The sequence below is a fragment of the Gobius niger genome, assembly GCF_951799975.1.
Source record: "Gobius niger genome assembly, chromosome: 16".
Classification (NCBI taxonomy): domain Eukaryota; kingdom Metazoa; phylum Chordata; class Actinopteri; order Gobiiformes; family Gobiidae; genus Gobius; species Gobius niger.
This window is the reverse complement of record NC_136867.1, coordinates 8,754,306-8,777,476: the sequence shown is the minus strand read 5'-3', so window position 1 is coordinate 8,777,476 and position 23,171 is coordinate 8,754,306. Positions and strand designations below refer to the sequence as shown.

The 23,171-nt window shown below is 40.4% G+C and overlaps 4 protein-coding genes across 8 annotated transcripts; all 4 read right to left on the bottom strand.

Moving 5' to 3' along the window:
* Window positions 1-534: 534 nt before the first annotated feature.
* On the bottom strand, window positions 535-8,522 carry flvcr2a (FLVCR choline and putative heme transporter 2a). 4 transcript variants are annotated; one of them, XM_079573140.1, is made up of 12 exons: window positions 7,946-8,068; window positions 6,240-6,897; window positions 5,618-5,759; window positions 4,946-5,086; window positions 4,736-4,803; window positions 4,127-4,230; window positions 2,821-2,931; window positions 2,497-2,602; window positions 2,313-2,424; window positions 1,732-1,796; window positions 957-1,053; window positions 535-690 (listed from the first exon to the last, which is right to left on the bottom strand). In XM_079573140.1, exons 2-11 carry the CDS (start codon window positions 6,855-6,857, stop codon window positions 973-975), a joined length of 1,548 nt encoding a protein of 515 aa, XP_079429266.1. In that variant the 5' UTR covers window positions 6,858-6,897; window positions 7,946-8,068; the 3' UTR covers window positions 535-690; window positions 957-972. The 4 variants fall into 4 exon arrangements, with proteins under 4 accessions (XP_079429266.1, XP_079429267.1, XP_079429269.1 ...); XM_079573141.1 differs by lacking the exon at window positions 7,946-8,068 and adding an exon at window positions 7,398-7,493; XM_079573143.1 differs by lacking the exon at window positions 6,240-6,897 and having other exon boundaries at window positions 7,946-8,522.
* A 700-nt stretch (window positions 8,523-9,222) lies between these two features.
* LOC306975513 (jun dimerization protein 2-like) lies at window positions 9,223-11,995 on the bottom strand. Its single transcript, XM_079573070.1, has 4 exons — window positions 11,700-11,995; window positions 10,713-10,930; window positions 9,949-10,053; window positions 9,223-9,867 (listed from the first exon to the last, which is right to left on the bottom strand). Exons 1-4 carry the CDS (start codon window positions 11,785-11,787, stop codon window positions 9,682-9,684), a joined length of 597 nt encoding a protein of 198 aa, XP_079429196.1. The 5' UTR covers window positions 11,788-11,995; the 3' UTR covers window positions 9,223-9,681.
* A 127-nt stretch (window positions 11,996-12,122) lies between these two features.
* fosaa (v-fos FBJ murine osteosarcoma viral oncogene homolog Aa) lies at window positions 12,123-14,934 on the bottom strand. Of its 2 annotated transcripts, XM_079573068.1 has the most exons (4): window positions 14,579-14,752; window positions 13,801-14,013; window positions 13,386-13,493; window positions 12,123-13,294 (listed from the first exon to the last, which is right to left on the bottom strand). In XM_079573068.1, the coding sequence occupies exons 1-4, from the start codon at window positions 14,705-14,707 to the stop codon at window positions 12,626-12,628; spliced, it is 1,119 nt and encodes a 372-aa protein (XP_079429194.1). In that variant the 5' UTR covers window positions 14,708-14,752; the 3' UTR covers window positions 12,123-12,625. The 2 variants fall into 2 exon arrangements, with proteins under 2 accessions (XP_079429194.1, XP_079429195.1); XM_079573069.1 differs by lacking the exon at window positions 13,801-14,013 and having other exon boundaries at window positions 14,579-14,934.
* A 364-nt stretch (window positions 14,935-15,298) lies between these two features.
* On the bottom strand, window positions 15,299-22,134 carry mlh3 (mutL homolog 3 (E. coli)). The gene is made up of 12 exons (XM_079572991.1): window positions 19,692-22,134; window positions 19,502-19,618; window positions 19,340-19,419; window positions 19,127-19,231; window positions 18,978-19,062; window positions 18,848-18,916; window positions 18,625-18,733; window positions 17,496-17,655; window positions 17,387-17,410; window positions 16,032-16,110; window positions 15,775-15,926; window positions 15,299-15,672 (listed from the first exon to the last, which is right to left on the bottom strand). Exons 1-12 carry the CDS (start codon window positions 22,060-22,062, stop codon window positions 15,601-15,603), a joined length of 3,423 nt encoding a protein of 1,140 aa, XP_079429117.1. The 5' UTR covers window positions 22,063-22,134; the 3' UTR covers window positions 15,299-15,600.
* Between the last annotated feature and the right edge of the window lie 1,037 nt (window positions 22,135-23,171).

Genomic DNA, 23,171 nt, shown 5'->3' with positions numbered 1-23,171 from the left:
TCTTGAAAATATATAACATAAACTTATATATATATATATATATATGTGTGTGCAAATTGTAAAATGACAAGTGCCATTGGCTACACTCTTTCCATGTGTTAGTTAAGTCTTACAAACACCAAAAAGCTCTTTGAGCAACACAGTAGTGTACCGATAAAGAAGGCCACATACAGTAAGAGAATAATATGAACAGTCTGTGCTTAGATGCATAGCATCGTATATAAATAAGCGTACTGTAATCCTGGGTGACGGATCAGAACATGGCAAACGATTAGATATCACAGTGCATTCTGTAAAACGCACAAATAACAATAACCTTCAGTACCAAGGCTCTGAGTAAACATCTAAATAGAGCATAGAGCCCCTCAAACGTATGCATTGAGTTCTGAGCACCCACAAAAGCTGTATTCAGAATCAGTAAGTGCAAAGGCTGAGGTCAAATAGCAGTGAGATTTCACTATATGTGTCTATTACAGGTCTGACGCCTTCAGTATTCGACTTGTAACGCCATTGTATGGTTGTGCTTATTTTGGAGGAGAGAGTCTGTTTGTTCATCTGTTCTTCGTGCCGTTACATTTAGCACCCCATTGATGACATTTACTAGATTTCCATCTTCTCATTATTTCCTTCCCTTTAAGGATTCTGGTGGCATGATGCTTCTACTGCAGTTCCTTCGGCAGCTGTCAATGTCTAAACAGTGAAAAAAAAAAGTTGTATTAATTTGTATTGCTCTGTTTGGGGGTTGAGGGTGACTATCAAAATCAAAATCATCAAAATATAATATAAAAAAACAAGCCGTCAACTGCTTCCTTTTAAAGCAATTGATAGAGACTTCACACAATATAAACCATACAAAAAACGTATCAAACACAGCAGAAAGTGCAGCATCTTTTCCCCGGTGTGTAAAGAAATATAGACACATCATTCATCTCTATCTATAAAGCACTGGCCCATACCTTGGAATGTAAATGTTTAGTTTTTTTGTCGATGCCAGAGGGCGCTGTAGGACGTGGCCCCGTAGTCCTGCTGTGAAGAAGACACAGAACCTGCAGGCTGCAACAACAGCTCTAAAGTCACACTTCTTAAACCTTTATGGACCTGCGCTATTCACACCAACACCCCAAACCTCCATGCAACCACTGCAGCCCAGAGACCAGCGCATCCAAGTACACTATGTGCAGCCAGCAAGCAAAATGTTGTTATCTTTGAGATGAATGAACAGGTAGGAGTGTGTCTAGGAAGTGGCACAGTCCCAGTTTCATGCAAATGCAGCACACACATGTTCTTTGGAATTAAAAGGAGCAGCAAGTCAGAATGTCTTATAAAAGAAGGTAGGTGGAGAAAGTGCAAAAAAAGACACACCAAAGGCAGTGCAAGTGAACTAATATTTGTCTTTGCTTTTGAAAACGCAAGTGTTTATTTGGGCTGGGCTTCTTTCTTTTTTTTGTATCAATTTATTTTCTGTACTGATAAAAAAGATAATTGTGTCCCAGCTCTATTTCTGACTGTATAAAGCTAGCCATTGTCTACACTTGTGAATATAAATATTTGCATGCAAATTAGTAATAGACGCTTCAAACAATTAGATCTGGTACCGCCAAACAAGCCCAAAAGCCAAGTGCAGCCAAATCAGCCATGTACCGTATCTGTCCTCAGCAATGCAATTTGTTAAAAAAAAAAAAAAGCCAGTAGCAGAAGTAGTTCTCTAGTGAATAATATATGAATACTTACACTCACTGTTGGCACCTGAAGCTGAATGTTGGCCTTTTGTCTTCGCAGGTCTGCTTTGATGAGTGCTGCCACAAAAAGAAAAAATGTCACTTATAAGTTATTAAGCACTAAAAGGAAAACATATATTTGTTGTAGGGCTACGATGTTGAAATAACTTGTGATATGCTATACGGCTGTGCAAAATCGCAATAACAATATTATTGAGATATTTCACTAAACCATTTCAACACCATATGTTCCATTCTAATCAAACACAAATTGTTTGATTAGAATGGAGTCTGTGGGTCGGTGGGGTCCGACCCCATCGTTGTCATCGATTTGACAACGAATGAAGTGCAAGAAGTAGTTCCCCCAACCAGACACAAGGTGGTAGCATCCTACAATGGTCTTGCCTCCAGTAATCTAGTGGTTAAAGGCTGATGCACAAACGGTTGAACACTGTTCTCTACTCAGTGGGTTTAAGTCTCATCTTACTGAATATCTCTCCCTGCCCTTCATCCCCTTTCACCCTGATCTATCCTGTCAAATAAAGACAGCTGCCCTAACCTTTTTACTTTCTGCTGGTGAGTCAAGATGCCTACCTGTCATAACTGTTCCAAAAAGCAAGAAGACAGCCAAGAACATGTTACCAGCAAAAGTGCCCCATTTGTCGATAATCTTTCCTTGTGATATGGTGAAAATAATGCCAAAGATCTGAAATCAAAGAAAGTTACATTAGCAGCATATGAAACCTTCTCTTCTCTAGAACTGTAGTTTCAATCGCACCTGAGCTGAACAATTGAGCAGACCAGACGAGGTTCCCTCCGATTCTGGAAATGTTAGCTCTACTGCAAACTCGAACCCCAGAGGTAGATAACCAGTCATGAAAAACCTGTGGACAAAAATCAAAACCAACAAGCTTGCAAACGATGCACAAATACTAAATAATATAAACATAAAAAACTAACAATGATGTAATTCATTTCTGCCAACTTATCAAAGTTGGAAGTCACCAGCTAATGTCGAGCAACACAAAATGCTATCATGGGCTTCTTGGCAAATGTGCTGATTATAACTACGATAACAACGCCTGCTGTAATGATGACGCACCCTAAAACACCACCAGTGACGAACACCACCCAAAGGCGACCTATATTCAAAGTGAAGGCAAACACCAGCATCCCGATGAGGGTGAGAATGTACACAGCCAGGCTGGTTTGTCTGCAAATAAAGAAAACACAAACACATGCAAGTCAGTTAGTTAAACAGATAAACAGGCTGACTTCTGTTACTACAGCCGCTTTCATAAAGTACTCCCTCATATGGCAATAAGAGTGTCAAAACATTTAGGCTCTCTGAGTTTGGAACGAAACATCCAGAAGGCATGTCAGGGATTTATAATCAGACCATTTTGGAAGCCAGATTAATGTATCATGCCAAAGTATGTATGTTTTATAAATATAGATATTTTGTGTTGGTAAAGGAATAGTAATATCTATAGAGCAGCAGCACAACCTCATAATAGTACGAGTAGTAAGTGATTTGTAACTACTTCAAACTGAAGCATTCATTCCTTCTGACATCTTTGTAGGATTTAAAAACGCTCCAAATACTGTGTACATAATATGCATGTTCACCACATCACATGTTCATGGGTAGGGCTGGGTACATTTAAACAATACCACTCTGGTAGCGGAAAAAAAAAGTTTAGGTACTACGGGTAGTTTTCTTTCCAAATTATTCACCATTTTGTGATCTATGATATATTGCCTTTGATTGATGCTGCTTTGATCTCAGATAATACCATTGACGTAAATTGTGTAGATCTGTTATACAACCTGCCTTTTGGTAAAATTTCAGTCTGGTTTGTGTCACCAAAACAGATTTTAATGATCTTTTACCTGTTGACTCTGGTTTTTCCACTGTTCTTGCGCTTTTAGATTTATCGAGAGCAGTCTGTCTGCAGTCTATGCGCAAACTAGTCATTTCATTGTGTATTTTTTCAATTGTTGCCCTTTGTACTGCCTGTGTACAACTCTTTGGGTAGCAATGGTTGTTTTATATGTGCTTTATGAATAAACTTGCCCTGATTCAAATAGAAGACAGTCGTCTGTTGTGTATTGGTCAGAACCAGATTCACATTGTGTAGAAATCTTTCACTGTCGCTGTCCACACTCCAACGTTGATTAAACTAATCATTACTGTTCTACTACATAATGAAAGCCTAAAATGTTAAGTGATGGGAGTGTCTGATTGTAAGAGCACAAATCAACTAAAAAGTGGTTTGCTCAAGTTTTTTTTACCATGTTTGTGCTTCCATGTCTGAAAGGAAACAAACCTAAAACCAGAGGGAGATCATAGACCAAGAATTGGTACTATCCCGCAATAGTAAAGGGACAGAGTTGGGAAATCTTACTTGTAGGTCTTGGTCTTATCAAGCCAGATGCCACAGATGAGGGAGCCCACCATACCAGCAATAACAATAGTCAAACCAATCCTTCCTGCATTCACCTCTTCACCCTACAGGACAAAAATATGGTAAGAGTAGGTAATAGTAATATACAAATAAGTTAAATCTGTCAGAACAGAGGAATAATTAGAATGCCAAGCCAGTGCATTCAATTCAAGTTCAATTGCAAAAACAGATATCTGTTTTATCATTGTTTCACAGTGGACATAGTATTATGAGAAGTAAGATATTTTTTAATGCTAAAAAGTGACAATGTAAGAGGCAATTCTATCATAAGGTACAACGGACTCTCTCATGGCCCTAATGTACAGTATGGTTGCATGGCGACAGTTGATGTTTATGTTACACACATGCTGTTCTTATTTTCATACAGTTTCCACACTTCAGCTGATTTATCAGTAGATTGTTGAAAAGCAGGCCATCTTTATGCCCTGTTCCGGGTTACGACAGAGGCACCTAGAGTGGAATCTTCTCGCTCACGGTGAGACACTCTAATAAGCCGTATGACCACAAATAGTAAAACTCTTAGTTAAACAAAGCATTCACGTAACTTACAGGATAGTGTTCAATAATCATCCGGTTCAGAAGTGTTGAAACAGAGTAAAAACAGCCGACGTTCAGCCCTGCAAATATCAAAGATTTTTGTTCTGTATGCAGTTGAATACACCATGTATGCCAGGGCAATAGACATGTAAGGTTGGAATTGATTGGTAATAAATGTCTACGGTAGGGAATGGTTTAGAAGAAAAATCAGAGGAACCTCACCATAGCTGACCACAAGTAACATGAAGGGCTTGTTTTTCAGCAGTCTTAAGATGGAAGCTGTGTAAGAATACTCATCAGGATCCATACTTCTCGCTTGAGCTTGTGCCTGGCTGGGTGGGAGCTTAGGTTGGTCCTGAAATACTATAAAGTACACATAGAAATTTAGAGTACTAATAAGGGCATTGTTAAGGCTTATTTGTGTGTGTGTGTGTGTGGGGGGGGGAATAAATTACAAATCAGATTGATTATTGTTGATATCATATGTATAGTTTTTTGCTACTGTTAATTGAGAAAAGACTATGAACAATGGACAATTTGATTTAGTTTAAACACTGAGAAAGAACGGTTAGATGTCTTTTTTTTTTAAACATAAAAAAGTATCTATTTTACTTTGGTAAATAGTTTATTATTTTACTTCCTTTTTTAAAATGGCTACAGGATGTGACCCTAACCATAACCCAGAAGTGCCCCATAAGTCAGTCATTCTCAACCGTGAGATACAGTAATGTCAAGGGGTCTCTAGATCTTTTTGGGTTGCATAATGTATGTAAGAACAAAACATGCCCTAAGAGACAGACAAACAATGCCGCAACTATAAAAGGTTAACAACCATTTCTCAAAGGGTTGTTAAATTAGTTTTTTTCGATAAGTCCTCATATATTGAACACTCACCAAGGACGACAAGGACAAAGAGGAAGGTGGCTATTCCCGCGGTGATGTAGAACATGATCCTGATGTGATGTGCCAGCTCTTCTTTGTCCTCCACATTTGGCACAAGCACCGGAGGAACCAAGAAGCCAATGGCAATGCCCAGCTGTAGATCAGAAGCACAGTAACAATACAACATACTGCACAGCTTTGCCTAGAACCCATGGGTGATAATGGGAAACTGGAGGGGGGACAGTGAAACATTGACATAACATGCTTATGTGCGGTCGGTGCTATATTGCCTATATTGCAGTGAAAGGGTTATGTGCTATGACTCCTCGCTTGGTTATGGAAGCTACATGGGGCGACATTCTTGACTTGAATACCACATAAGTACGTTATTACCAACATCCTCAGCTGCACAAAGTCACCAACCGAGGTCCATTGTTCTAGAAAGAAGTTGAGAAAGGAAAATAGGCAGAACATTGATGTTCCCACAAGATAAATCAATGAGAACAGAGATAGCCTAGACCTAAGGTATATGTTGTTGTGCATTTGTCTGCACTAAACAAAATTATACATTTTAGCATTGATCATACCAACACACTTTCACTTTGCATATGATAAATACATTATGTATTAACACCTCATTTCCCAGGACTCCAATGGAACAGGCAGTGGACACCTCTTGCTGCCCAAACCAGACAGATGCCAGTCTTGATGGGATGCCGAGGAGGTAAACTGTGGCCACTGAACAAACAAACTGACCAAAGAAGGCTATAGGGAACATGTGTGGGTCAGCTGCGCCTGTTTTGATCCACGCTCCAATGCAGTTGAAAGCTGAGCCCACCACCACAATGTCTCTGAGTCCACGCTTGTCCAGCATCCATGTTACAGGCAGGATGAAGGGAACATATGTGAGGAAGTAGATCATAGACAGCCAGTCTATGGCCATAGAGTCAATGCTGTAGAAGTGCATGAAGATGTTGCTGATGATACTGTACTGCAGCCACATGAAGGCGTTACTCATGGAGTACAAAGAGAAGATTAAAAGCATGAGCCACCGCCGCTTGTAGAGCTTAGTTTCCATGAGTGTGAGGAGCTGGTCTTCCGACTCCAGGCTGACACTGCCCTCTCCCAAAGGTAGCTGGTGGTTGTGTTCTTCAAAAAAAGAACAGCTCTCTTCACAAGAGCGTTCTTTATCCAGGCAGCAGTCACTGTGACTTTCGACCCATGATTGGACAAACTTCTCCTTGTCACCCATCTCCAATAGCTTTCACTCCTTACATAAGAGGAAATCTGAGCTGCAGGGAAAGAGAAGAGCAAGTTCTTCTTGTATATTTGCTTCTACATTCAACAAGAAAGCCCTTTACGTAAGGTAAACAATATAGGTACATACACATCCATGGCATCACGTGTTGCTCACTGGGATATATAAATGTGGGGTAGTTGAAGGAAAACGTCTTTTATGGGAAACATAGATCTTTGTACTCAATAAAAGACCAGAACTATACACTGTGTCATCAAAAACTAGCCTGGTTATCCACATATGCATACAAAATTACCCCAATTACAAAATACAATAATAAAAATAAGCAACAGAGCTATTTTGCATGTCTATAAAATACAAAAGTACAAAAATACCTCGACATTTTATTCAACTCAACTTTTGTGTAGATTTTTGACGTGGTAGTTTACCCACCAGACTTCAGATTTGGTTTTGATCCTTCACTTAGGCTACTTATGCATGTAAGCGACTCAACAGGTAAATAATAACGCTTAGAATAATTCACCGTGAACATACCTTATATAGTTGCCAGCATCAAAACAACAAAATAAAATCTACCACCCTGTCACGGAAATGGGAAGCGCACCCACACACTCCACGTCACTTCCGACATGGCACCCAAACAGCCGAAGTGCGTGCATGTGATACGAAAATAAAAAGTACATAAAAAAAAAAAAGCACGTGCAGTTTTGGGGTTGTTGTTTGTTTTGTATTTTCTTCTTATGTGCCAAAAAAGACAAACAAGCTTGGCCTTTAACTATAAAACTTTTACTTCTTTTTTTTTGTAGGGGATTAAAAAGATTGAGCCTGTTACTTCTACTTTGACAAACATGCTTAAGAACAACTGGAGATAAAATGTTTAATTGCCCAGCTTTGATGGAATTTGCATAGCCCACAACAAATTAACACGAACCGGCAATTTCTGGCACATGAGACACAGGCAGCCCCTTCATTACTAATCTGCTATAAGCAAACTTTACAAGAGGTCTCCAATAGTTTATCCAGTCATGTGTAAAAGATTACGCGCTATTACAACTTAGTACAACAATCAGCGACATTCTCACCTGATTACCAAAGACTCCAATGGCACAGGCGGTGGACACCTCATCCGCGCCAAACCACATGGAGGCCAGTTTCGACGGCATTCCGAGGATAAACACCTGAGACATCGAAGCGACCACTTGTCCAACCATGGTGACCGAAAACAGGCTGGGTTGGGCACTGATCACTTTAATCCATGCCCCTGCGCAATTCAAAGCATTGGCCACTATTGCGCAAACACGCAGCCCTTTCTTGTCCAGAAGCCAGGTGAGAGGGAAGATGAGCGGGATGTATGCGAGCATATAGACCATAGACAGCCAGTCTACGGCGAAGGAGCTCACCCCGTAAAACCCGGTAAAGATGTTGCTGATGATGCCATACTGTATCCATTGGTACGCGTTGGATAAAGAATAGGAGCTAAAGAGAAAAACGATAGCCCAGCGTTTCGCATACAAGAGAGTGGAGAGAGTGCCATCCCCGCATTTAGTGACTTTTGAAACTTCCGGCTGAGTGCGTGATACGGAGTTTTCCTTCTCAGTCTCCTGTGCGCTCCCATCGTCTGTCTGTGCCGAGCGCTGGCTCATCTTCAGATTGCGCACTTGTGACCCGCGTCTGTAGCGCGTAAAACAGGAGTAATCGTGTTATCCTCGGTCCTCTGCTGGAAATGTCCGTGGCTGTATTTGCCGTCTGTAAATGTAAATACCTTTGCTTCACCGCTGCGCCAGTGTGCGCGCGGTCAGTAGTTCATTCATTTCGGTCCTTGCCGCGCGCAGCTCTGCTCAGAGTGCACCCCCCATCCTCTCTTCCCCAACCTATATAGGCTACATCACATCAGAGAACTGGGTTGGAAAACACACACGGGCACCCGACTTAATATGATTTGGAACCGTTTTGCATTTATGTTATTTCATTAAGTAGCCTAACAAAACAATCGGAAAACAATAGCCTAATTTAGCCGATCTTGGCATAGCTATTGTATGTTGTGTGTTACAAATGAGATCTGAAATAGTTTGTCTCGAAGGGAATTCCAGATTCGTGTAGCTAAGAAAAAGAAAAGAGGGGGAACACACGGTGAGAGGGGTTGTGGCCACCAGATGGCAGTATCCACTTTTGTTATGGCCAGGGTGAGAGAATAGAAACATGCCAACTAGAAGAAACATTTATTGAAAAGAAACTATTTCTTTCTCCGATCTTTTAATACTAAAAACGTACAAAAGTATAAAAAGCATATCATGACCTGATAACAAAACAAATAATACATTGTAAACATTCATTACATAGATATTTATATAGAGGCTATGTGCATATGTGACGCCTGCGCCAAACAACAGAAATGTTATGAGTGAAGTTATGAGATATACAGGCCTTTCAGACCACATATGTAAGTGTGCTTTTACAAATGTAAAAAATATATTTTTTCAAACAAATAACTAATATGAAAAAGGTCGGGCAAATACTCAAGTACAAGGTTCAAGAGATGCCAAAGTTCATTTGTTGGATGGTCTGCATCAATTAGAAATGTATTCAAAGTAAATATTGTTCTAATGGAAAATGCATCTGAAGTGCTCAAAAAACGCCTCTGATACTTACCTGGATTACATATTTTGTTTTGTTTCCTTTTCAAGAACATTGGTTAAGGTTTGAGGTTGGAACAGTCTTTGTAGGTCAATTAGTATCAACTCTTTGGGTCCATTTATAAGTGCTTGTGTAGTTCTTACGCGGTCCAGAACTAAGTGCAGGTGGCTTCCTCTGTAAACGTTCAGTTGGCCTCCAGTTGTTCTATCAAAGGGTTCTCCTCACTTTCGGGCGTTTTGACACTGTCTGTCCGCACTATACATGTGGGACGATGGCGGTTAAGCATTAGGATCAACTGCTGTCGCTCTAGCTTTAACTCTTCGATCTGAGCTTTAAGCCCAGAGTTTAACATCTCAAGTCTTTCAGATTCCTGTGAAAGATTAGTACAAATTAATCATAATAACTGACCTCGTTTTTTCTTAACAAAAAATAAATGCATTGTTTTTCATACTTTTTGAAGATAATCCGTCCTTTCTTTCTTCTTGTTTCGACATCGAGCTGCAGCCACTTTGTTCTTTTCCCGCCGCCGTTTCCTTCTCTCAACTTCCTCATCTCTCTGGATTGAAAGGAAAAGTGTCCATACATAATATGGTACGCAAAAGACAGTTGTGACTTAACAACAAGCATGAATAAGAATATCAATCACAGTTCACTGGAACTGAAAGATTGCAGTACCTTCATTATTACTAGAATTGGCACTATGATATCAAATAAAGTTAAATTAAAAACAGGTGTAGATGAACAGCAAAAAGTGAGTGCATCAGTAAGTCCAAAAAAATAGGCGCAGGTGCTCTTCAGAGATCAGGTGTAAAACATGATGAGCAGAGGGAAAAAAGTGATCGGAGGCATTCTGACTTAACTAAGTAACTCTTGACTTAGTTCTGACTTTTATCTAAGTCACTCTGACATAGTTAAAAGTCCTTTATTGAATGGACATGAAAATGGACATGAAAATGGACATGAAAATGGACATGAAAATGGACATGAAAATGGACATTCAATAAAGGACTTTTAACTAAGTGCCTCAGATCACTTTTTTCCCTCTGCTAAAAACAGGTGTACTTTGAAAGCAGACATTACAGAATACAAATAACTATGTAATGCATTATGTAGGCCTGTGTAATTCATGTTGAATTTGAGTGTTTGACGTCCACAACAAATAACACAACTTGTGATTCTTGTACTATTGAATCTAAGACAGATATTTTTCCTAACCTCGGATTTGATGACTATGGGTCTCTTTCCAAGACTGTCCAAGATGTGCAATGGAGAAAACATAGTCCCAAAGTCCTGGAGGTCCCCATACTTCAGCTTGTCTGTGAGTGTGGTGGCTGAGATCCCAGCGAGTGGACCTAGGCTGGGCAGAGAGCCTGCTGTCACAGAAGGATCTGGGATTTGTCCTGGCATCACGTCAGACTTAGGTGTGACCAATGCTAATTCAAAAAGAAATTAAACACAAAACAAACACAATAATTACAAAATAATAATTACAACATGTTTCACAAGTACCAAGTGAGGACTTGCTCTGACTCTACAGAAAACCTTGTTGTTTCTATAGGCCTATAGAGTATGGGAAATATGGAGAATCAGCCCCAATTTGTAAAAATGACAGAAGTGTACAAATCCAGCTACAAAAACATACTCCTTAAACAATAAATAATGATGATTTGCTTGAGTGTACTGCAGCATCAAAAGTTCACTCAAAAAAGTCGCAATTTCTGTCGTTTCAGTTTGATAATGGCACGCGCATGGCCCATTGGTCAACTTAAAAGCGGAAGTTTTTCTTCAGTGCGGCATTCACCTTACGTAACATTGTCATTCTGGAAGACAACTGCAGACTAGTGATAGTGTTGTAGTCTTAAGTGCTCGTGCATTTAACTTGTAGCTATATTGTTTCGCTCACTGGCTATAAATGTGAGCCTAGAGGAACGCTGTGTCCCAAAATGTGCACGCCTAGCTTCATATGAACATGCAGACAAAGAAATGGACATCGGGCTAAAACAAGCTCAAAGACAAAAAAAAAAAAAAAACTTAAAAGGGCCTTTATGCTAAGTCCAGATGGAACGAGCCTATAACAAGAAATACAGGTGATTTATCCTGCCTTTCTTTTTCATGAACTATGCTCGTTATGGCCAATGCGTGGCGCGACAATAAACTGCTCTGTATAAGAAATGCTGCGTTCGCTATGAAGTTTTTACAAACCTGACTTTGATCCCAGGTGCAACAAATGTCCTTTCTTGTAGTCAGCCGAGGGTCGAGAGTAGATTTTAAAAAGTGGAAATCGTTGCATCAGCTCGACTTTTAAATGTGATCCCAATCTGGGAGGATTTGGGAATGCGGAAATTAGGCTATGCCAGCCAAACGTAAGCAGGGATGTAAGTACATAGTGGGGGCAGAAGTAGGGAAGTCACACCGCTCCTCCCCATAAAGAAACATCGACGCTGCAACGGCACAGTGTGGCCAGGACTGCTAAATAAAACTTAGACGTGTAAAAGGTAAAGAGAAGCACGCGCAAGAACGGAATACACACCACCAAACACCATTATCAATGTACATTTATTGTAGATATTCAGTAGCATAGATATGCAATCAATGCTGTTTCAAAAGTTAACAAATGTTAAAATCCAAAGGGTAAAAAAATAAATAATAAGGTACATCTTGATAGATATATAGTACTGTAAATAGCACTGGATGTTTTCATGGAAAACTTTAAACATTGTAACAATGAGGTCAAACCACAATCAATGACATTGAGGTATGCAGGTATTTATGGATAAATGTATTAATCAAACATCTACATCGATCAATACACTGTAGACACTATAAACACAAAACCATACTGCAACATTAATGTCCACATCACATATTAGATTTAGTAAAAGATCAAATATGTATGAGCCTCGGAAATTATTTGATATTCTCAGCATGCATTTTAAACTCTTCCATCCTTCTTGTAAAAGTGAATGCCATGCTTTGAGCTACTTCACTCTTTTTGTTATGTATCTGGAGAAAGTTTATATGTTTGTCACACACAAGACATTTCATGAGTGTATTACAGCATACTGTGGTATATATTATTTCTAATTCCAAGAACCAGAGAGCTGAGAAATGTTTTTTTTGATTGTACATTATAAGGCGAGAAGAGTTGGGGAGTTGAGGATATCTACAGATTCAGCCTTGCCTGTTCCAGGTTTCTGGTTATCTAGTTCATCTGTGAGTGAGTCCAGCTCAGGACAAGCAAATGTGAAAACAGACAGGTAGCTGCTGCAGGTGGGAGTGGAGGTCACCACAGGCGTGCTCAGGGGCTCCAAATCATTGGAAACAGACTTGTATAGGGTTTCCCAGTCCGACAACCCGAGAGAGCTGCTAAGATCTATGTCTGGCACTGAACGAGCGGTCTCCATAGGGGTTTTCTCCTCGAGGCTGGGCAGCATATTTTCCAGAAGCGCCTCCTTAATGTCCAGAGACGGCTCTAGATCACAGATGTTGATTTCTGCACTGGAGCATAGAAGAATATTCGAGTTCCCAGAGATGGCTGTAGATGGATCACTGGGAATGTCCATGTCCTGTAGTGATGGAGCTTCTTGGATTCCATCCTCTGGAAGTCTGTCCTCATCTGCACTAGACATAAGCTCCGGAGATTCTGTGGACTCCTGAAAGATAGATTCCATTTCCTCTGACATTTGGCAAGCTGGTTTATGAGTGGCAAGGATAAATTCAAGACGTTCTTTTTCTTTGAGGAGGATGGCTATTTCTGTCTCCAGTGTTGCTTTTTCCTCCTCCAGCTTGTCGGTCTCCTTTATACACAGGGATATCCAGAATCATCCACATGGAAAACACACAGGAGGTGCAAAGGACAACTGAGTAAATGCATCACTGTTTACTTACAGCTTGCAGTGTGTCTGTGAGTTCCCGCCGTCTGTTGCGACACTTTGCTGCAGCCATTTTATTCCTCTCCCTCCGTATCCTCTTTTTCTCTTCCTCCTCTGGGGACAGCTACCATGTAAAAGAATTGCTTGTGTTACTTTATTTTCATCTTTGTAACTTGTGCTATACAGATCCAATTTAAAGAATAGTAAATGCATGTTTTGCTGCAATGCGTCTAAAAATAGACCATTGTTGCAGACTTGCTGTGACCTGAATACAAATTGACTGCCTAAGGAAGGCTCACAGCTAGCACACTGCACAAGAGGAGCATGCACAATGGCACTGTTGCACGCGAGGAATTTAGACTGACGTATGTAAATGTGCAATATTGACTGCTTTGGCCAATAGAAAAAGGGCTTGAGCTCAGCTACCCTACCTGCTCTGCTTTCCCCTTTCTGACAGCCGTCTTCCCTTTATTCCCGCCCGTTTTGGGTGTTGTCTTGTTTGAGCTTTGCGGTTCATTGGCTTGTTTGTTTCCCAGAGATGGAGAGGCAGATGTAATAATGGTAGGCTGCACCATCCATTGAAAGTCTGGGGTAGATGAAATTGCAGTGACTGTTGGAACAAACGGTGTATCTTGACCCAGCTCCTGAAATAAAATAACATCCACAGTGACATGAAATAAGTCAAAGTGGGTGTCTGCTATTGGCCGTTTATTATAAATGCAATTAAAGTCAGCAGATACTATCTGCATGTAGTATGTACACAGAGGATTTCCTACGCATCATATTGTCTTTAAATATATATCCCACCAGAAATAGCCCTCTCCAGATCAATATTTGACTTTATCATTGTGTCTGACGTCAACACTGACGCAGAGCTGCTGTGGAGTCTCCTGAATGGATTTATTTTTCTCAATGAACCGCTGCATCGACACGCTCACATTTGGTCCCAGGACGTCGGAATCATAACAAAACCACTCGCAGCGCGTTTAAGAACCATAGTCCTTCCAAATTACCCAATGCTTCACACACGCAAACAATGTTTTAAAATCGCCACATAAAAAGAATTAAGCTCAAACCAGTTAATTAAAAACGTATCAATCTCACCATCCCCCACACATGGCCTCATGGTACAGTACCTATCCGAGTGTTATGTAAAAACGGCTTTGAATGTCAACATGTTGAATGTGGAAAAGACAAAGCCATACATACCTTAGCGTTGCTCTCAGAGGAGGAGGCTGGGGAGCTCGCATCCTCTGGCGTCTTCTGGCCCAGTGTCCCGGCAGGAGAGTCTGTCCGGCAGGTGGGAGACACTGAATCCATGTCTGACGGCGGCTTCATATAACACAACAAAAGAGGCGTATTCCTGATCAGATGCTGGGCTTCCCGCCGGGCAAAACGGCACGGGTCTCCTCCAGGTATATACCTGGTAACTGGACGACTAGAATGCAAGCCCCTCCTTTTATGCTCTGCTAGAATTTTATGAATGAACCAAGACCGTACCATCCAGCGAAGGGGGTGTGAACATTCAACAATACGGTCCCATGCTGTACATCAGACAAGGTTTTTTTTCAACCACTTGAAATGATATCTCAAATAATCGCTCACAATGTGTTCTACATCTATTTCATCATAATGTAAGCAGTTCACGAAATCAAAATGACACCTTCCTTTTCATTCACAAATGTCGGCTTCATAAACTGTGATGTGGGGGGAGAAACGTGAGCCTATTTTTATCCCTCTCATATATAATAATTTCCTGAACAATGACAATTAGACGGTTCCGAAGGCATCCATTTTTATTCATCAAAAACACTGAGCGACGATTGCACACAGAGACCGAAGCATCGATTATTGGTTTAAATAAAAGAAAAGGCAATTCTCTAACAAGGTCAAGGAAATGTGATGGTTTTTAGGTCTCGCGGGCTTCGTTCTAGTGAATATACAGATGTTCTGTAATTGAATTGTTTCATGGCAGAGGGCAATAGAAGAGCGACCACAGCCAACGATGCTGCATTGTTTACTTGGACAGAGGTGAGAAGATGTTCGACGTGTGCTGGAGGCGGACAAGTCACGTGGGAATGACCCGGAAATCAGCGACCATGGACGCTTCTCCATTTCTCATCAACTTTAAATGTCTACAATGCAATAGCTTATGCCCCAAGTGAGACAGTTGTCAATGCACCGCTATATCTGTTGCAGTTTTAATAAATAAATAAAAAAAACACACCCACTTATCTATTTCCAAATAATTGCCAAGCTTTGTACATCCTCCTGAGCTTAGCCATGTTGGGTCTTGATATCCCCTGCAGGAACAAAATCAGTTGTATTTCATGGAGGCGTGGGCTGACACTTTTTTTTTTTGTTTTTTGTTTTTTAAATCTGCACGTATTAGTACAATATGTCACCTTCTCCTCCTTGTCTATATGATGGAGATCCACCAGAGGCGCAATGGATGGACGTCCATGGGCACACTGGAAAGGCAGCTGGCAGGCTGAAAGAGACGCTACCAGGCTGAAGCACTCATCTTTATTCAGGATGTCGTTGAATTTAATTGCACCTGGTTGACAATAAGGTACAACATCATCACAAAACAATGTTAAGAATTGTATATAGTAATGAAGTAATATTATTAAATACAAGTGGGGAACAGCAAATGGCATACCATGACACGCAAACGAGGCCAGTACTTTCTGCACAGTGAGGGGCATCGTTGCTCTTAGTCTACCTGCTGAACGAAGCAGCTGGGGACAAAAAAGATACACCCAGTCAATGCAAAACACTACTACTCAGCATTCACATCTAATAACACTGATGCACTATTAATGAATTATTGGACACATTTTTTTTTTTACCAGATATTGGTACAACTCCAGTAATCCACACATATAAAGACATTATGCCCTACATGCCCATAAATTAAACAAAGAAAGAGGGAAAAAGCACGGAAAGCCATAACAAGCCCTGAAACCCGTTTATTGTATAAATCCCAGTTGGCATTAAAATCTGAAAGTAGACAGAACATATTTTCACCATTTAACTATGGTCAGGTGCTCCCTGTAAGATTTCTGACAGAAGAGAAAATAATCCTTGCAGTAGTTTTCTGAGAATCAAAAAGTCCTTGTGGAAGCTCCAGATATACGTAGAACAAATGGTAACAACACAGTACTGCACTATGGCCTGTATGCAAGCGCATCCTTAAAGACATCATTGTTGAAGTGCATTCATTAGAATTTGCTGTTCAACATTTCGACAATTGTGAGATCCTGAGAAACCCTCTATATATAATCAGAGGATTCCAAAATTGCACTTTGTAGTAATGAGGGCACAGTGTACACCATCCAACGCTACCATAGTGAAGCAGAAGGACGACTGGCTGGTAACTGTGAAAGCAGTAAAAGTAACCCAAGGTACTCTGGAAGAAAAATATATATCAAGTCCTTTATTTAAGCATGGACATATCTAAAAATGCCATCGCGCCTTTACACTAGTGTGTCTTCATATGGGCAATTTTATGAATGGGCACCCCCCACAGGTGTGTTAACTACCTGGGGATCACGTGGACAATATCACGAGTCCCTGAAACACAAAGTACTCATGGAAGTGATTACTTCTATACCATAGTGAAGTTTTGGGCAATAGGAAAGCCTCAAACCGACTTCAGAAAAAAGATCACATGACCTGAATTCAATGAAAAGAACTGGGCAAAATATATCACATCTGAGCAATGCAAACTACTAGACTGGCCAGTCAGACAACGCGCCCTTCAAATCTTTTCAAACACGCTCCTGCTTGAAACAGACTCAAAGTGGCTGACTGGCCAGACCAGCATACTACTAGTTTCTCAAAACAGAAGGGTGTTCAATTCTGTTTTTCCCCTAGTCATTTAATATTAATATTAAGGACAATGGTATGTATGGATTACTTGGGTTGCTACCATACTCAAGTCAAACCTTTGTGTGTATAGTAAAAGAAACTATTTTTTGGTGAAAAATGCTGATGCACCGATTTTATGATTACCTCAATTTGCTCTCGTAGATACTCCTGGTAAATGCATTGGAAAAAAGTGTCAGTAAAGCACGTACAACTGCAGCATGAGTAAAAATGTTACACTCAAAACCAGCTGTACCTCAACTAAAGGTTTGATAACAGAAGATCTTCCCCGTCTTCGTTCATTACTATCCTTCTCTGTAAAGCACAGCGGAACTTTTCCTATGAAAACCCTGGAATCTTCCTCCTCAGAGAACGTCACTTCCAATCCCAAACTCTGTAAATGTGTTCTGCAAGACCTGGAAAAAATATTATTTTATGCCTCAAGGTGTTTTAAGGACTTTATTATAAAATTCATATATTGATGATGTTAAAAAACATTCATGTTTGAGTATTCCGTCTATACAGTGAACACTTCTCACCTTATCTGCTGCATCCTACAAATTAAGTGGTGCTTCAGTGTGTTTCTCAAGTTCAAACTGCTTCATCAGATTCGTTCTGATCATTTCAGCTTTCAAATTGCCACCATAACCAATAATTTTGTGTAAGTAGCTGTCAGCTTTCGTTAGTTTTTAGTGTAATTTTTCAGTGCTTCACTCCTGTCTGTGCCAGAAGAGAATGAGACCAGGCATTTTTGTATGTTCAGAAAGTTTGCCTGTTTTCCATACACATTACTGATATTATAGGTTGTAAAGCCTGAATAATGAATAATAGCAATAATAATAATATAAATAATAATAATAATAATATTAATAATTATAATGAGCACCTTTAAAGTGCATATTACAGGTTTCAATGCGATTGAAAATATGACTTATTTGGATGGATAACATCAGTTGCAAGTAATGATAGTTTCAGTGAAGCAGCATTCAATGAAGAAAAGTTATATTTATTTGAATTTTTAAGCTGCTCACAGGAACTGACAGATAGGCGTTCAGTTCAATAGTCGTTTGACTCACTTATTTCCCATTGACAAAATGGTTGGTGTGGCAACAGTTTAAAATTGTTTGCCTTTATATGTCACTCCCTGTCAGCGTCCATTAAAGAAGTGAAACTATAAGTATCACAAAAATGGTCAAACTAAAGAAAGCTGGGTGACAGTTTTAAAAATAAAATAAAAATCTTAAATAAATAATTGTGTTAACTATGTTTTAGCAAAGATTATGTATTATGTGCTAGATGCACTTCAATATATAATGTCAATACATAGCTGAAGGCTACACAACGGTTGGTTCAAGGAGACATGGAGCATATTAAGTTTCTCTCACCTAAGGAGTCTTTGCTCCTCTTGGGGTATGCTGATTTCAAGTGGAGGTGAAATTATGGACGAAGACAACTTCTTTTCTTCTGAAATACCTGAGTCATCTTCATAAGCATCTGTGTGTTTCAGAAATAATGTCTCTATGATTTTAGTTCAAGTCGAATCACATAATTTAAAAAAAAATAATTCATTTGTCATAATAAAAATACGACCATAATTTATTGTTTTACCTGCAATGAGATTTTCAAGTCTTATTCGTTCATGAGCAGCATGTTGATCCACAAGCACCAAAAGATTTCCTGTTTTTAAGAATAAAACATCAACCAAAGTTTTCTAGCAGGTGCTGTAGAAAAGTCTTACCATCAGATTCACTTGCACGGTCAGCCTCGTCTTCTCTAGTATCAATTAGACATGCAAGAAACTTCTTGTCCACTTGATTAATTACCTAAATGGTAACAAAATACAGTAATTCCTTCAGAACAGTCAATGTTGAAAATATTAAACCTCACCTTCATTGTTGGAATCATGGCTTTTGTGAATCGATATGGAAACAAAATGTTATGGACCTTTACTGTCAGCCCATCAGCTTGACCTCGTGATATGTCCACAGCAACCTAGGTGTATCAGCAGAGCTCATTCAGTATATATTATATCATACATTGTAATATTAGGTACCAGAGAGAAGTATGTAATCTAAACTAAAGGCAAATCACTCAGCTTACCTTTGGTGGTCTGACATAGACAGGGTTATTCCACTTTGAATACATGGAATATAGAGAATTGCTGTTTTCATCCTCCTCACCTGTAAAGCAGAAATTACTAAAACTTAATAGAATGTCATTATTGGAATCTTCACACTATCATTGTCCTGGATGAGTTTCTACCTGTCACTGAGACACCCCTGCCATCAAGCCCTGACCAACAAACTCTGTCAGCCCTGGACGTGGGCAAAAAGGGTTTCACTATGTCAATTTGAAAGGGATAACATATGTATTCCATTCCTACGTCCAGAAGTAAGATTATGAAACACTAGCCTTGGTTAACATGATCAGTTGCAAAAGCTACACCACTCACCCGCCTCTGACATGACACTGACAGCCATGTTGGTTACGTCTGAAGTACAGTGTGTTTCTGCTTGTTCTGCTGGCTCTTCATAGCTGCTGAGCCCAGTTACTTTATTCACATAGACGGTTTTTCCCACTAGTGAATCGTAGTGAGGAAGCCACTCATCTGATGGTGTCGTCTGTTCCTCTTCCGTCTGGTCTGGACAGAGAACTGGCTCTGGCTCAGGAGTTAGCTCCAAGCTGCAAGAGTTGTCATTTTCCTGAATAGAGCCTCCAGTGATGCCTATATCCGTATGTGAAGTGGTCTCAGCTGTGGGTACCTGTGTTATACATGGTTCTTTTTTGTTTAGTTGTCTTAAATTGCATAGTTTGCCTGCTAAAGACTTCTCTTGGTTTAAAATGGCAGGTTTTATTTTGGTAAAAGCTGCGAGTGTTGGTGGGCACAGCAGCCCATGTCCATCCTCTTTCACATTTGTGGCATCAAAAGCTGGCAGACTTTTGTCACAGTTCATATTGTCAAAATTAGAACAGTGCCTATAGGAATTAATAGGTAAAATGGGTTCGGATTTGCCATAAATTCTTCGGAATTGGTCAAGAGATTGTGAGATGCTTGATGGAGAAACAATTTTTTTAATCTTGGCAGGTACGGGTTCTTTGAAAGCCTCCTCCCAAGGTGTTTTCTGAACAGCCCCAAGTGATATTTTGCGTTTTGATGCACATGACAATTCTACAGGCAGAAATCCAGTATTTTTACAAAGCTGTTTGATTTGAAAACTGTCATGCACAAATGGATCTGACAAAGTGACTTTCCTTGTATTTACAAACATCTGCTGACAGGTTGGCAGAGTCACAGTGTCGTTTGAAACAACCCGTTTAGAAGTCGAACAAGTGTCTTTCGCGCCTTTTTCAATTTGACAACTTATACTTTCTTTTGGAGGATCGGGCAGTTTAATTTCTAGTTGTTGAACTGAAACTTTGGAACTTTCCTCAGATGCTTCCTCTACTTCTCCACAATCAGGCTGTACATTCAAATATCCCCTTTCACATGTCCCAGAATTTTGCTTTGAAGCATCCATACTCTTCGAGTCACACATGGATACATTTTGTTCTTCATTTTCTTTACTAACCGGCCTATCACCAGAGATGTCTGTGCAGCTTCGATAAACAGATTCAGATGACAGTGCCATTTCAATACTTGAATCGACTTTCGGAAAAGGATTTGTTGGGACACTTTCGCCTGGCTGCGGATTGGTTTGGCTCGACTTATTCATGTCTGTCTGCGGAGATTCACATTCCATGTCGTCCTGGGAGAGCTCGGCCACCAGATCTTCCCTTTTGAGGAAATCTCTCACAGCATCTTCAATGCAGCGCAAAATGCCATCCCAGTCTTTGAACTCAATAAGAGTTTTGGCAGGCTCTAAACAAATGTCATATTCAGAGTAAGGGCATTTAATATTAATAACAAATACTCCGTAAAAATCCTGGCTACGTTTGTGCCTTGGGCTTCTTGTTGTGGTGTGCACATCCGGGCTTATGTTCTTCTGACTGGAGCTGCTTAACCTGCGTAATAAGCCATTGAGAAGCTTGTGTATCCGTGTTCTCAGGAGAAGTCTCTTGTTAACATAAACAAACTGTATTGTGCTATTATAATGCCCCTCTTTGCCAATGTAGCCTGTGATTTCAAACTGTCCATCGGTGTAGGTTATTTCCCCAAGTTTCTGTGCACGTGCAAGACTGTGTGTCTGCACAAACCTGTAGTAAGTGTTTCTGGCTTTTGAAAGCTGCACCACCATGGCTCCTGTGCTGTCATTCTTCAGAGTAAAGGAAACAGAGGGGTGCATTAGGGAGATTGCCTCAACTCTTTGCCTGATCCTCTCATTCTCCAGCACTGCATCCAGCCTCTTCCTGCGAACTGGCATACTGTGGAAGTAATTACAGACTGTGACAGTGGTCCCAGCAGAGGGCCGAGTCGTCTCCGCTTCAAAGACATCCAGGCCTTCTCCCCCTCTGAAGATTTTAACGTGCGTTTTCACAGACGCTTTCGTCCTGGAGGAGAGCTCAACAAGTGTGGCGAGGGACACGATACTTGCAAGTGCTTCCCCTCTAAAGCCGTAAAATCTGAGGTCCTCTAGGTCCTCCACGGAGCTGCATTTGCTTGTGTAGTATCGGTTTCCCACGCAGCCCATGTCATCGGCGCTCATTCCTCTTCCATTGTCGATGACCTGAACTTTGAAGGCGTCCATGTCCATCCTGACCCCCACACAAGTAGCCCCCGCGTCTATGCTGTTCACTATAAGCTCCTCGACACATTGTTGCAAAGAGGGAAGGGCGATGCCAGAGCGAAGTTTTCCCTGTAACTCTTTTGGTAAGCATTTAATCATACCTAGCACTAACAGCCGCCGACAAAATGATCAGTTGGTATGAGAGCTAACTAGCTAATGTCGCGCTGGAACGCTTCGAGCATTTCATGGGGGGAAAAAAGCCTGTACCAAATAAATAAAATAGTGGTTATCATAGTACTTAACCAAACCTAGCCCGTTTGTTTACAGTCAACAAGAGCGAATGAAGATGGTCAAGGATTATGTCTCTTGTAAAAAACGCCAGTGCTGCCGCCTTGTGGAGCGAAGGACCGAGAAAATAGCAACAGACGGCATCTCCGGAATCGCCCATATATGGTCATGTTTGAAAACAGTTAGGGGGAAAACAATTTTGAAAAAATCTAAACTTTCTCTAATTATTCAAAAACTACTTTATCAAATGCTGAATTATGAATATGGTTTTCGACAAAATAAAGATACAAAGACATGGGGAGGAGCAAAGTAGTTCAACAGCTCATAAATACATAAAAAAACGGAGACTGCTAACATGATGCTACATGTTAGCATCGGGCTAACGTTAGCTAGCGCTTGCTACAACAGCCGTTTTTTTCACTTCTACAGAACAATCTGCTGTGAGAAAATATCCATATGGGCCCGATTTATACTTGACTTTATTTGTATGTAATAAATAAGTTCATGTTCCACCAGAAAATGGCAAAAAAGAGTGAAAAAGTGTGTTTCCCAAAAGATTCTATTTTCCCCCTTGGCGAGGCCACACCCCCTTCTATGACGAGATGCTGTCTGTATCTATGGTGCGTTCATGGTTCTAGGCAACTGTTAACTGATATTTTTTCCACTTGAAAATCAGGACTACGACCTCCGAGCTGAATAAAGTCAAAAATAATATTCACCTCACTCGTGCAGTTGTTTACATACTGTGATATGTTCTTACCTGAGCCTAGACAAGTTTATATGTACCTGTCTGGTCTTTGTGCCCGTGGAAGAGTGCGGTAGCTTCCAACTCCACCCCGTTTGGAGCCATAGGAACACATTGGGAGAAGCCAAATGCTAACAACATCTTTGGTCGTTTTGCGTGACTGAGCACACGCATACACACAAAGACCAGACAGGTACGCATCAACTCATCTAAGCTCAGGTAAAAACATATCTCA